Source organism: Leucopleurus acutus (assembly GCF_964270905.1).
Source record: "Leucopleurus acutus genome assembly, chromosome: 10".
NCBI lineage: Eukaryota > Metazoa > Chordata > Mammalia > Artiodactyla > Delphinidae > Leucopleurus > Leucopleurus acutus.
The window spans coordinates 85,088,340-85,102,886 of record NC_139153.1 but is presented as its reverse complement, the minus strand read 5'-3'; the positions used below and the strand labels follow the sequence as shown (position 1 = coordinate 85,102,886).

General features: G+C 40.1%; 1 protein-coding gene across 5 annotated transcripts in view; it reads left to right on the top strand.

Moving 5' to 3' along the window:
• CARMIL1 (capping protein regulator and myosin 1 linker 1) overlaps positions 1 to 14,547 on the top strand; it is a 323,350-nt gene that overhangs the window by 164,306 nt on the left and 144,497 nt on the right. For all 5 annotated transcript variants that reach the window (XM_082847980.1, XM_082847981.1, XM_082847979.1 and 2 more), the window contains exons 9-10: positions 8,737 to 8,812; positions 14,234 to 14,322. In XM_082847980.1, coding sequence (XP_082704106.1) covers positions 8,737 to 8,812; positions 14,234 to 14,322 — 165 coding nt within the window. The remainder of the gene's footprint in view (positions 1 to 8,736; positions 8,813 to 14,233; positions 14,323 to 14,547) is intronic.

Sequence of the window (14,547 nt, the reverse complement as noted above, 5' to 3'; positions counted from 1 at the left end):
AGGTGCAGATCTAGGGACAGGGCAGTGCCCTTGTCATTGTTCTCATCACAGAGACCTTACTAATGTCCTCACCCTCTGATTTGCCTGGGATCTGCTCTTCTTCAGAGACATGCCCAGTGGTATAATACATGTTATATCACATGACCTATAAAGCCTCATGTACTGAGAAATAGAGAAGTATATCCATTGTATTGAGGCTTCTTAGGAGTCATCCAGCATGCTAGTCTCTCTTCACTGTAGACCAGCCTCTCTGTTCCTATATATTCTGCTACCTCACTAGACCGCTTAGGGTCTGCCCAGGAGCTTCAAGGTAGATTTATAAGCAACTTGAATGCTGTAACTGATTAATGAACTAATTGATTCTAACTAACGAACTATGGCTCTATCAGAATTAAATGTAGGGCCAGGTACCCCGTTGTTGCTGAATAAGCATTCAGGTATGAGGGTGACAGCGGTCATCCTGGATCCATCCAGTTCGTCTCTGGAGGAGAATAGGAATTAGGAAGTACTTGGAAAAATGCCCATTCAGTTATTATTTATAGCTTCCAAAATTTTATTTAAGTGTATTCTTAAAATTTATTCTAGTTTAGGTATCAGTGGGCCGAAAAGATGGCACAGGTTGAAGAAGGCTTTGTTATACATTTCTCATGGGATCTCTCAATGGGCTGTGAGCTGACATGTTAAAAATGTAATTACACTGTAATTTGGAGTGGCAGGGAACGATGAGGTTAGAGGTGGTGGTGCCGAGAACAGAATATATAGCTTTAACTACATCGATTTTTCTTGTTCCCTGAAGATTTTTAAGGGGGAGCTAATCTTCTCCCTCCTCTGAAGCCTCCGCGACATCGAGCTTAAACTTGGCTCATGAGAGCGCAGCCAGCAGTTCATCCCCTTCAGACTCATGTTTTTGTGTTGTCATGTTTCATACTCATCAAGGTGACATTCATGTGCCTGATGCTTTCAGGGGAGAGTTTGGAGTGTGGATTAATGTTTGTCAAGGTTGTCCTGAAGACACTGGTTCCCAATCTAAGCTCCTTCTCTTTATTCCTGCTCTCATTTAAAAAGGAAGAAATGCTGTTTTGGAGTGTGGAATCAGAAGCATTAGCTTCTATTTCCATTCCTAAATTTCTGTAAATAACTCTGTAAAACAATGGTCTCCAGCCCGGGTCAGATGGACTGTATGGTGAACACAGTAAATGATGAGATACTGAGGAATGTGGAGAAAAGAGTAGAACTTGTTTTACGCTTATTTTCTTCTTATCCATTTTATGTGTGTGAGTATGCTTTTTTTTTTTTTTTTTTTTACTGAGCCTAATATATTAATATAGTAGCACATGTATATAATTTGTAGATTAACACACAGATTTGGGGGAGATGTGTGCTCAAAATACGTTTCAGTTAGGAGTGAACGATCAAAAAATTTAGAGAATACCCCTTTAGGCCTCTGGCATGTCCTCATCTGGGAAGTGTTTCAGGTTGTCATATCGTCAGAGTTGGTGAGTGGTCCAACTCATTTATATAGACGTATGCATTTATATGTTGATGTTCCTGAACATCAACATACATCTATATAAATTAGCATATCAGGCAGGATTGGTATCCATGACATTTAAAAAATGTTAAAGCTCTCCCACTCCCATTTTCAAACTAGAGGTAAAGGAGAAAAGTCTAAATTATCCCCAGAAAGGCTATCAAATGAATATGTCAGGAACTGTGGTTCCTGAGTTTTATGCTGTGGTTCTGAGTCTTACCAGCCTTTCTACTACAGAGCATGTTTCATTGTGTGCACACAGAAAGCAGCAGAGTGGCAAAACTCTGTATTCTTGCGTGAAACGCTTCCTTCGAGCCTTTAAATGTAAGATTTATTGGGGGGAACTCTTCAATCCTGTGGAATGTGGGCACACTCAGATAATCACAATATTGTTCATTGGATTATTACTCTGTACCTTTGTGCTTTTCTTGCATTGTAGATTATGGGGCCTGCTAGACATCCTTCCAATCTGTCAGTCATTTTTGTTCGTTAACACTGTCCTGGAGTATTTCACACTATTTGAAAGTCACAGTGTTTTTACAGTTTCAGGGAGGAGGCGGGCGGGGGCGAAGGAGTAAGGAGGGAAATTTGGCCCAAAAATAATAACTGGAAAAATTGAATTCTTACAAAGTCATCTAGATCACAAAGATCAGGTGAGAAATTCTAATTCAATAGATTATCTAGAATCTCGAGTGGCAAAGAATTTGGCAAGTGATTTAGACTCCAGATTGCTTGCCAACTTCTTTGTTTTTACATTTTAACTTCTTTTAATAGTCCCCAAATATTAGTTTATTTTTGATGTCCAAAGGAATAAGAGGACAATCGTTGCTTAAGAAATCACCTCAGAATACATCTTAGTGTTGGCTTTCAAATTAGAAACTAAGTGGTTGGTTGAATGTAATGAAAGGGGTTTGAAATTTTTGATTTGAAAACCCATGGATATGCCACCCTGGATTCCCCTGTAGAGTAGGTTGAACACTCTTGACAATACGGAAAGCATCTGACCCATTAGCGAGATGATGGCACAATGGTTAAGACAACCAGATCATAGGTCACAGTGCCTGGGTCTGAATCCTGTCTCTGTCCAGACCAACTTTGTGACCATGGGCAGCTCACTAACCTCTCTGTGCCTTGGGAGAGGAGGGTGGGTCTCCATCTATAAAGTGGTGTTAATGACAGTGCCTCCCTCCTGGAGTTACTGTGAAGACTACATGGATTAATGTATTTAAAACACTTCGTGGGGCTTCCCTGGTGGTGCAGTGGTTGAGAGTCCGCCTGCCGATGCAGGGGACGTGGGTTTGTGCCCCGGTCCGGGAGGATCCCACATGCCGTGGAGCGGCTGGGCCCGTGAGCCATGGCCACTAAGCCTGTGCTCCACAACGGGAGAGGCTGCAGCAGTGAGAGGCCCGCGTGCCGCAAAAAAAAAAAAAACCACTTGGTGCTAGTACATAAAAATGTTTAAATAAATACTTGCTATTTTTATATCCTACAAGATTTGCCCTCTTTTTAAATGAACAACTATATGAAGTGACCAGTTTTCTTAATTGAAAGAAAAAGGATTAGAGTTACAAAATCCCTACATTACAGAAAATTTTAGATATTTCAGAGAGTAGTTTATGGTCTTTTCTATGTTGCTTCTGTCTTGTCAGTTTTATGCTGGTATTTTCTTCTAGAAAGATAAAAGGGAAAAACTTGGTTCTTTTGAGTTTTAAGGGAAAGTTTGGATTATTCAGAGGTGTCAACTGAAATGAGAAATAAGGATCCCAACTTTCATTACCAACCCCAACTAGAGGCTGGACGAACAACAACAAACCAACTCTATATGTAGTACGTTTACGTCAGTAAAAAGTTAGGGGGTAGGAGCTGTCTTGTCTCTGTTCAGCAGAGTATAAGAAACAACTCTGCCATGTGGCCCTCCAGGTTATTCCCACTGGCTCTTCCTTTTCAGGGTTTGGAGTCTTGAAAGGTTTTTACTCCCATTTTAAGGAAATGGTAGAAGTGTCACATGAGAACATACATGAGAATACTGTGTTGTGAGGTTACCTCAGGAGAGGCTTCCCTCAACGGCTCTAACTCTTCACGGCTAACTTCAGATCGGAAGTCACGTGGTAATGAAGGGTCATTTAGGAAGTCAAAGCAAAACGTAGTGGGGGGCTTCCCTGGTGGCGCAGTGGTTGAGAGTCTGCCTGCCGATCGATGCAGGGGACACGGGTTCGTGCCCCGGTCCGGGAGGATCCCACGTGCCGTGGAGCGGCTGGGCCCGTGAGCCATGGCCGCTGAGCCTGCGCGTCCGGAGCCTGTGCTCCGCAACGGGAGAGGCCACAACAGTGAGAGGCCCGCGTACCGCAAAAAAAGAAAAAGAAAAAAAAAAAAGAAAAAAAACATAGTGGGATATACAATAAATGCCATGAACTGATGGCAAAAAGCTGTTACCCACTTCCCACCATGAGAAAATCAGTCAAGATGGCTAGCACGGGTGTTTGGAAAGCTTTCAACATTGTATAATATAATCATTATGTGATACAAGCAGTACTTAGTGAAAACATGGGCAAGAATTGTTCCTGAGTGACACAGGCCCCCGTCAGGGAAGTGCAGGGAGTTCTCTGCAGTGAGGTGACATCAGCACAGCAGTTGGGAGGCGCATGTGAATGCAAATTGAGTATTTATCCAAGATTTGCTTGTGTGCTCACTGATAACTGTGCTCTGAGAAAGCCGTCCCGGAAAATGAACTCTCAGAAATGAAATTAGTTATGTAGTGTCTTGTGTATTTTCTATTTAAGGGAGGCCAAATCAGAGGAAGAGGGAGACAGGGAGAATGGGCCAAGCAGCAGCCGTATTATTACCTTTTCTAACCTGGTGTCACACAGCATCACTGGACGACATCTACCTCTGTGTTGTTTCCAATTTTTGACAATTACGAATACAGCTGTTTACCAACAATACTACTGGGTTGGCCAAAACGTTCGTTTGGGTTTTTCCGTAACATCTTATGGAAAAACTCAAAGGAACTTTTTGGCCAACCCAATATGTAAGCTTTTGTGTAAATAAAAGTTTTTATTTCTCTTGGGTGAATGCCCAGAATTGAGGTTGCTGGATCGTGGTAAATGTACATAAAACTTACTAAGCCACTGTCATGCTGTTGTCCACCTTGAGTGTGCCATTTGCATTCCCGTCAGCAGTGTATGAGGTTTCAGTCGCTTTGCATCCTGGTCAGCACTTGATATTGTCACTTCTTTTTTTGTTTAAGCAATTCAGTAGGTTTGTAGTGACATCTTATTTTGGCTTTAAATTGTATTTCTCTAATGGCTAATAATTTTGAAAATCTTTCATGTACTTATTTGTCTTCAGTATATTTTCTTTGATGAAGTGTCTGTTTAGATGTTTCTGCTCATTTGAAAAAAATTGAGTTAATTGTTTCTTATTACTGACTTCTGAGAGTTCTTTATACATTTTGAATACCAAGTCCTTTGTCAGAACTGGGATTTGCAAATATTGTCTCCCAGAATATGGCTGTCTCACCCTTCTCTCAACAGCATCTGTTGCTGAGCAAGACGTTTTGGCTTTGATAAAGTCCAGTGTATCATTGTTTTTTTTCTTTGCTTTTGGCGTCAGATATAAAAACTCTTAAACTGGGCTTCCCTGGTGGCACCGTGGTTGAGAGTCCGCCTGCCGATGCAGGGGATGCGGGTTCGTGCCCCGGTCCGGGAAGATCCCACATGCCGCGGAGCGGCTGGGCCCATGAGCCATGGCCGCTGAGCCTGCGCGTCCGGAGCCTGTGCTCCGCAACGGGAGAGGCCACAACAGTGAGAGGCCCGCGTACAGCAAAAAAAGAAAAAAAAGAAAAACACAAAAAAACTCTTTGACTAAGCCATACATTACTCTGTTGACCATTTCTTCTGGGATGGTGATGTGTCTCATCTAGAAGGCTCACGAACTTCCCATAAGAATCTTTTGTGACTGCTTTTTTTTTTTTTTTTTAACATCTCTCTTATTTGCACAGTAGTACTTCATACTCCCTCTATGCCAGAGGGATTATTTCACTCTATTAGAGTTGCTTTAATTTTCTGAGCCTTCTGCTAGGCTGTGCTGGGTGGTTAGTATCACAAGGGGAGGGGCTATCTTGCTGTGTTCATTGTTGCCTCAACCCAGTGATTCATGCACTGTGGGTGGCACTCGCTGGATCTGTGAATGGATGGAGTTGCTGGTCATTTTCGACTTCCCATGCCTTTGCACATGCTCTTCCTAATTACTTGAAATACTCTCTTCCGTTTTCCCTGCCTGGTTGGCCCCTTCCTATCTCTCAAGCCTTGTGGACCCTTCCCCATTTGCTCCAGGATGAAGTGCTTATGTCCTCCTGTGTTCTTAGGGCACTTTGAACATGCTCCCTTTTCAGCGTGTCTCCCATGGTGCTGCAGATAGCTGAGGAGGGGTCTTTCTCCACCACTGGAGAGCTGCCCTTACTCATCACTTAATCCTCAGACCCTAATATCCCTACCTAGGACTTAGTAGGTACTAAATAAATGTTATTGAATGAATTACGGTATATGCTTGTCCTTTTCTAATTTATTTTTAACATTAAAAAGCCTAGGCATTAACATAATTTAGAGAAACACGGTGGGCAGACCATGCCAGCATGCACGCGTCTCCATCATCTTCATGGACATTTTTTATATAATAAAATTTTATTTACACCATCCATAGAACATTTACTTTTATGATTCTTTTAGATTATGAATCATTATAGATAAATTTAGAAATATAGTACAAAAATTCTGTTAGAAAAATATTCATATCATCTTTAATGCTACCACCCAGGCAAGGTATTCTTGTAACATTTTGCTATACTTTTCTTCTTAAAAAAAAAACACAGTGTCTATATTTGTGAGCATTTATGTCTATCATTTTATATGTAGTTTTTACCAATTACACTCATTGGCTCTGATCACACAAGTATGCACCTGTAACGCTGTATATTTTTAAAATTTAATATTGCACTCCAAACATTTCTGGTGTCATTAAGTGTTAGGTTTGACTTTTAGTGTACCAGAATATTATTTTCAAGGTTTTTGCAGGTCATATATAGAGATGATGCTGTCCTACCCACCGCATTAACGTGAAACCTGGTTCTATTACTGATGTGCCCTTCAACTCCTAGAAATGAATTCATATGACAAAAGCCAGCTGTACTTCAAGTCACATCAAGTGACAGAACAAAATACACAATAAAGAGGTTCTGAAGTGTAGTCACTACTTGACATTAAATCCACAAAAGGAGATGAGATGACAATGATTTGCCATAGTTCCTGAATGGGGAAGTACAGGTGAGAACTCTCAGATACCGTGGGCTTGGGGGGCCCTGTATTATAAGGTGGAATTTACTCCCAGAGAAGCTGCAACTGTCATTACATGTCATGGAGAAATGTCGGGACTTGTTCTGAGCCCCTGGTCGATGGAAAGAGATGAGAGAGTGGAGACCCTAAAACAACTATGGGAAGAGTTGTTGTTTTTGAATCTGAAACTTCCTTTTTTAATCTGAAACTTAGCAAAGTTAATAAAGAGGCTTTTCGGTGGAAAAGATGGCACGTGGAACCCCATGACTAAGACTAATTCCCTGGCGTTTTCTCTGACACCTGTGGGTGCTCATTTCACTTTTTAAAGCAAATCTGATGAAACTACACACACGTGCTTCAGAGGCTGGGTTTCGACTGTAGTTCTGTCCCTTTGGCCTAGTTTCACTATATTTCTCTGAGCATCTATTTCTTCATCTGTAAAATGTAAACAATAGTACCTCCTAGCGTTGTTTTCAGATTTAAATGAGCTGTTGTTTGAGATTTAAATGTAAAGTGCCTAGCATGGGGCCTGGTACCTTGAAGCTTGAAACAATAGTGATTTTCAGTTCTCTTTCTACCTTCTGCCTTTCATTTCTATTTCAGTAAAAATTTGTTCATTTGCTGCTTGTCATGCCCTGAGGGTAAAACTGATATGGCCTCCCTGAAGCCACAAAGCTGAAATAGACAGCGATGTTGTTTTCAAAGAACTTACAACCTGGGGTGATGAGGAATAGATGTTTAAGCATCAAACTATACTATAAGACAGAATAAAATAAATGCTAAGTAGAGGTGTAAATATTGTGCTGGTTGAGGTGACGTGGGGGAACTTAATAGAGGAGAGGATTATGATACAGGCATTGAAAGATACATGGATTTTTGTAGCTGAACACAGCTTTTTTTTAATTTTTAATTTTTTTTTAACTTTTAATTTTGTACTGGAGTGTAGTTGATTAACAATGTTGTGATAGTTTCAGGTGTACAGCAAAGTGGTTTAGTTATACATTTTCCCATTTAGGTTGTTGCATAATACTGAGCAGAGTTCCCTGGGCTATACAGTAGGCCCTTGTTGGTTATCCATTTTAAATATAGCAGTGTGTACATGTCCGTCCCAAACGCCCTAACTATTCCTTCCCCCCACCCTTCTTCCCCTGTCGTAAAAGATAACTCTGATTGTGAAATTGCATATGTTTGGTGAGTAGTGAAGTGTCTGCTTTTTGGCTTGAGCATGAGTTAGGGGCTGGAAAAATAGTGTGGTGGCAGATCTCTGTTACAAATAGCTTCACTCTATGGTTGAAGAACTTGTATGAAGCATAAGACAAAAAATAACACCTGGACCATCTCATGTGTATAATCAGTACTAAGAACTGCAGCAAGGTACCAAATGGTTGTGGGATGCTTGCCAATAAGCATTGGGGATCCCATCTGATGTCACTCATTATCAGGCTAGATACTGTCCTTGCTTGCCGTATAAACTCCTCTAGCTAGAGAGCATATGATATACTTGATGGTGAAAGAATTTATGAAGGAGCAGTCTAAAGAAATAGGACCTGTTAGTATGGAATTAGACATATGATTTCTCTTAGAATAAGGAGGTTCTTCAAACGAACACTGCTACCCACCTCTTTTTCTTTGGAAATAGGAATCAGTCCCTAGAGGTAATTTACCTTCAACTTTTAGGAATTCTGCTTACATCATCCTGAAGATCTGTCCTAGAGAATTTAATTGTTGTCTGGGGGTCAAAATAGATATAGCTGAATGTTGTGCTTATAAATAACAGAAATTAACAGGTAAACTGGGATGTCATGGATTAAAAAGTCAAGCGCCATATGGCCACTGTAAGAGCACTTTCATGTGTTTTGTTATTTCTGCTTCTAGGGACCTAATACCTATCATCGCTGCTCTGGAATACAATCAGTGGTTCACTAAGCTGTCCTCTAAGGATCTAAAGCTGGTAAGTAATTGAAGATGTTGCTTAGCTTTGCTGAATTTCAAAACCCCGACAATTATATAAAAACACAACACACATTTGTTTTTCTACCACACTGGTGAGCCGCGTACATGTTATTTCTTAGGGGGATATTTTCTTATAAATGATCTGCAGACCATTTAATAAAGTTTGTAATGTGAGATGCTTCAGAGAAGTACTTCCTCATGTTTTCGGCTGCTTCAGGCAATTTTAGATGATGAACAGAAAGACACATTTAGTGGAGCTTCAGTACACACTCATTCTGTTGGCAAAGACTATTAAAGTTACATTTGCACAGCTGCAGATAGCAGGTTGTATGTTCCTATCTTGCATTCCATCTCCACAAAGCTTCCCTTCCTGAGAATTTAGGAAAACGTTGCTAAGGTAGAGTTGGTCTGGTTTAATTATGATAGTTAACATTCATTTTCTAGATGAGTTTTTGGGCAGATTTATATGTAAGCAAAATGAAATCAAAGTGAAATCTGTTAGTTTTCATAAGGCATGGGGGAGCCAAAGTTTTGGTCTGTTTTACTATTGGAAATAAGATGCTCTGTTGGGTTTTTTTTTTTTTTTTTGCAAATTCAAAGCAGCCATATGGACAGATGCTTATCCATGAGTTAGGTTTCTGCTGCTTCATCTTAGCACAGAAGATAATTTAGATGTTGTTTTATTGGAGACTCTTACATTCAAGCCTCCACCTTTCAGAGGTCATAGAAACTGGGGGTTTAAGAATTTAAAAGTGAAGAGATAGAATTGGGATTGAGACATGGATCTGTTGAAAGTGGAGGGTTGAGATTTGCTGGCGGCCAGCCTGCTGGTTCTCTGAACTTGCCTGGCGTGTGAGTGGCTTAAGGCGTTATAGGTATGAGCATAGGCAGAACTCATTTGGGGATTATTAAGAGCCAATGCAGCAGACAAAAAGAGTGTGGGCTTGGAAACCCACATATCTGGGTTTCAGATTCTGACTCTTATTACAAGGCTGTGTGACCTTAGATACATTACTTGACCTTCCAGGGCCTCTGTTTCCTGCGTCCCTATTATTGTGAGCTAGTTGGAGCTCATGTCTTATCAGAGTCTGTGGCTCAATAGCTACACAGTAAAACTTGGTTTAATAAATAGATGTCAGATGAGTTTGTTGAATGAATGGACATAGAAATATAACTATTTTGCAGGTTATTGAGATGAGTAAATAATGTGTATAGAAATTCTAACAATGCCTAACGTATTACAGGCATGTCACAATCAGATTAGCAAAGAGGCTGAGAAAGGAACAAATGGGGGAGCGTGAATTACGGAAACTGTATCAGCTACACGGCCGGGGGGGGGGTGGTGGTGTCTGAGGTCAGTGATGGTTTGAGGTACGGATGGTGACCTCCCAGGGAACAAACAGCCGTGATGGGAGACCTGGGAACAGAAGTCTCTCATTGCTGTTTGCAGGGATGGGGACCATTTGCAGGACTGAACCAGCAGAGATTCCAGGTGCGCGAGGGGAGCCATTTTGAGGAATGAGAAGTAGATTAGCCCAGGGATTGTGGGATCAGAGAGAACAATACTTTGCTACCAAGTCAGATTTCCTGGTTCATTCAGACATTCGCCTTAAGCCCATGATTTTCAAAACGGGGCACAAGAGAGCTGTGAGGAGGTTGTGGAAATCCCACTTTTGGAAGTTGTCCCAAATCATTAGTACCAGGCCACCGGTGCTGCCATTCTGTCATTATTCCTCCCAGGCAGCATCTCCTTTTAACTGCCTTAGATGTTTAGGGAAGAAAACATGCACCTAATTATTTCAGTCTTGGCTAGACAAAGCGTGTAAGTGTTCATATGCTTTCTTGGGTGTCCCGGGATGGCAGGAAGTGGAGTGACAGGATTTGAGGATTGCCCTCACTGCTTATCTATTAACTGAGATTTAAACATAAAAATGCAAATGTGCATAGTTTTAATATTGGGTATTTAAAAATGAAAAATGGTCTTTGGGCTATGTCTCTGCAAGTTTTCAGAAAGAATACTAGCAGTTCTTCCATGTTTGTTACTCAAAGTTAAAAAGAAATGATAGGGACTTCCCTGGTGGCGCAGTGGTTAAGAATCTACCTGCCCATGCAGGGGACATGGGTTTGAGCCCTGGTCCAGGAAGATCCCACGTGCCGCTGAGCAACTAAGCCCGTGTGCCACAACTACTGAGCCTGCGCTCTAGAGCCCATGAGCCACAACTATTGAGCCTGCGTGCTGCAACTACTGAAGCCTGTGCGCCTAGAGCCTGTGCTCCACAACAAGAGAAGCCATCGCAATAAGAAGCCTGCACACCCCAACGAAGAGTAGCCCCTGCTCGCCGCAACTAGAGAAAGCCTGCACGCAGCGACGAAGACCCAACACAGCCAAAAAGAGAAATTTTTTAAGAAAAAAAAAAAAAGAGAGAAAGAAAGAAATGATACTTTCCCCTTTGATGGCTTCTACAGTATGCAGTCTCAGAACATTTTCTAACACCTGGTCTGTTTGAGGCAAAGGAAGGCATTACACCTTCCGTGAATTTTTTAAAACACGAAGTGTAGAAAGAAGTAACCTCCTCTCAAGTTACATGAATTCTCTGGGTTGTTAAGATTGCTGCTTGCTCAGTAGAAGCCTCCTGAGCTGAAGGTACCACAGGAAAAATATGACATATGCTTTATGCTGATCCTATGAAGCCACTTAGCAGTCAGTATCGTAAATTTCAATGGAGGGATAGAGGGATTTTTTTTTTGAAGATATGCTGAATATGCAATTAGGACCAGGATTCTGGACTCATTAAATTAGCAGTAGAATTGAGGTCTTGCTCAACGCTCTCAGTTTTAGAATTTAGGCAAGTCATTGAGCATCAATGGGTCTTTTTAAATCATTTAAAAATGATATGGTTGGGCTGGATAATGTACGTGGTTCCTCTTAGTTCCAGATTTTCTTATTTGTTTTATTGGATTAGTTCATTTGTTGTTTTATAGTGATTCTTCTAGTTTTTATACTGTACTTTTTATTTTTAAATTGTTTTTAAGTTGATTTTCTTATTTTTTAAATTTATTTTATTTTTATTTTTTTGGCTGCGTTGGGTCTTCATTGCTGCGCACGGGCTTTCTCTAGTTGAGGCGAGCAGGGGCTGCTCTTTGTTGTGGTGTGTGGACTTCTCATTGCAGTGACTTCTCGTTGCACAGCGTGGGCTCTAGGTGTGCGGGCTTCAGTAGTTGTGGTGCGCGGGCTCAGTAGTTGTGGCTCGCGGACTCTAGAGTGCAGGCTCAGTAGTTGCGGTGCATGGGCTTAGTTGCTTTGCAGCATGTGGGATCTTCCTGGACCAGGGCTTGAACCTGTGTCTGCTGCATTGGCAAGCGGATTCTTAACCACTGCACCACCAGGGAAGTCCTACATTTGATTTTTAAATAAATACAAGCTCTTAGAGAGTCATTGTATTAATTCGTTAAAAAAAATTTCCTCTAAATCTGTAAGCGTAGTGCTGAACATGAAGTAGACATTTGGGGAAGACTACGTAATGGTAACATCTACTTGTTATCTAGGTTTGTGTGTGTATCTCTTTAAAATGTCCATCACTTTATATTCTTTGGTGTAGCAAATAATGCTTTTCATGTAGTTGACACTTAATAAAAAGTAGCAAAATTAATGTAATCATGAACGACTTACTACTCCTCTCCCCTGCTGGCATCTTAAAGAAAAGTTGGACACACTTTTCATACATTTTTTAAAAAACTTTTATTACAGTAATTATGCCCAATGGGTAAATGAAAGCCCTGCTTTACATCCTGGCTTTGGTAAATTACTTTTCTGGTTGCTCTGAGGTAGCCCTGGAACGGTAATGATACCATGGATTATTTCTGGAAATTAGAATAATCTTTGCAAAAACATGTCTGAGTAATCACTTTTTATCATGACGACACAGAATAAGATCAGTTCCTCTGGTTGTATATTGTAAGGTGAAGAATTATACTGATAAGGGGTCACCATTTTGAAAATCACCACTGTCAGCATAATATAAATTGCAGGCATTGGGTCACTTGGAATTAATTTTCCTCTCCCCTCATCAATCTGTGGGACACATTAGAAGCCCAGGAATAGTGTGAAAGCAACATTATAGACCCAGTGGGATCAAGCAGCACAGAAGAATTATAACAGCCTTAAATGCTGGGTGACTTGGTGGTTTTTCCAAGTCAGTTTTTCTAAAGGCTACTTCACTGGAGAACTTTTGCTACATTTTATACTGTTCCCATAATGGTTAATCCACTTGGGTATTTATGATCTGATAAATCAAAGAACTATAATACTTTTATGTGGTATTCTAAGAAAAGAAACTGCTTTGACATTTGTATGCATGACACAAAATGACTTCTCTCTCTCTCTTTTTAAAATAATATAAAGGATTTAAATAGACCCTAGATTATAATGACATTTAAATATCACTTTTTAATGTCCAAATAATTTTAAGGTCAGGAGCCACCTTAGATTACTTTTGGAATAAGGCAGGATATAGGTAAATATAAAACATTAATAAATAAAAATTTAAAAGAAAAAATTATGCACAATTCTACCAGGGCACAACTCTTCATTTTTCATAGTCGCCTCAAGACTTTTGCTACATAGCTTACCTATTTCAATTGTTGTAATCTTTATTAAACATTTTAATTATGCATTTTCATTTAACATTATATCATAAGAATTTAAAATAGTTTGACAGATGTAAGTTTACAACTACATAATTTTTGTAAACATGAGGTTTATTAACATGAGACCATTAATTACTGAAGTCTTTCTTATTACCTTACCCTAGTTTAGAGATTACTAGTAGGAACATCGTAATACCTAACGATTATCAAGTGGTTATTCAGCCTCCCTTTTAAAGTACATGACATCTTTAATCTAATTTTCTTATCTACAAAAAGGGAATAATAATAATTAACAGTTTTATAATGAAATACACGTAAAGGGCTTAGCTCAGTAAAGAAAGCCTCATCATCGTCACCATCACCATTGTTGCTACCACTCAGTCTTTAGCGTGTTATTTTGGATATCCCTTTCTTGGGAATTCCTTTTGGTTTTCCCAGGATTGGGTGAGATACGCCTCTGTATGCCCATAGCACTACCAAAAATGGCCTTTCTAGTTTTCTATTTCTATATTTCTATTTTTCTATCGTAATTGTGTATTTCCTTCTTGTCTGATTGCCTTCCGGAGGGTACGCTCTTGAAGGCAGAGACCTTGTCCTCTACGTCGTATTCCCAGGACCTTCATCGTGAGGGTGTGTAGTAGTAGATGTTGAGTCATAGTTTGTTGAATGAATGATTTATTTAACAAAAACTTTGCATCTGCATAGATTTATGACAGTGAAGTGAGATTATTTTTAGACCTATGACATGGTCAAACAATATTTTCTCTTATAGTCCACGGATGTCTGCGAACAGATCTTGAAGGTGGTGAGTAGGTCCAATCGACTGGAAGAACTGGTGTTGGAAAATGCTGGACTTAGAACGTGAGTATTTCCTGAATACATGAATGTGTTGCTTTAAAACATTTTGCCATTTCCTCTAAAATTAATGTATAGTTTTGAGAAAAACGTTAGGCTACTCACATATAGAGTATAGTGTATTCCTTTCTTTAAAAAAATCCCTGTGATCCCCATCATTATCATGAAGGTCAGGGATTTTCTAACATCTTTTGTGGTTGTGTCACATGGTATTTCTGAGGGTACATAAGT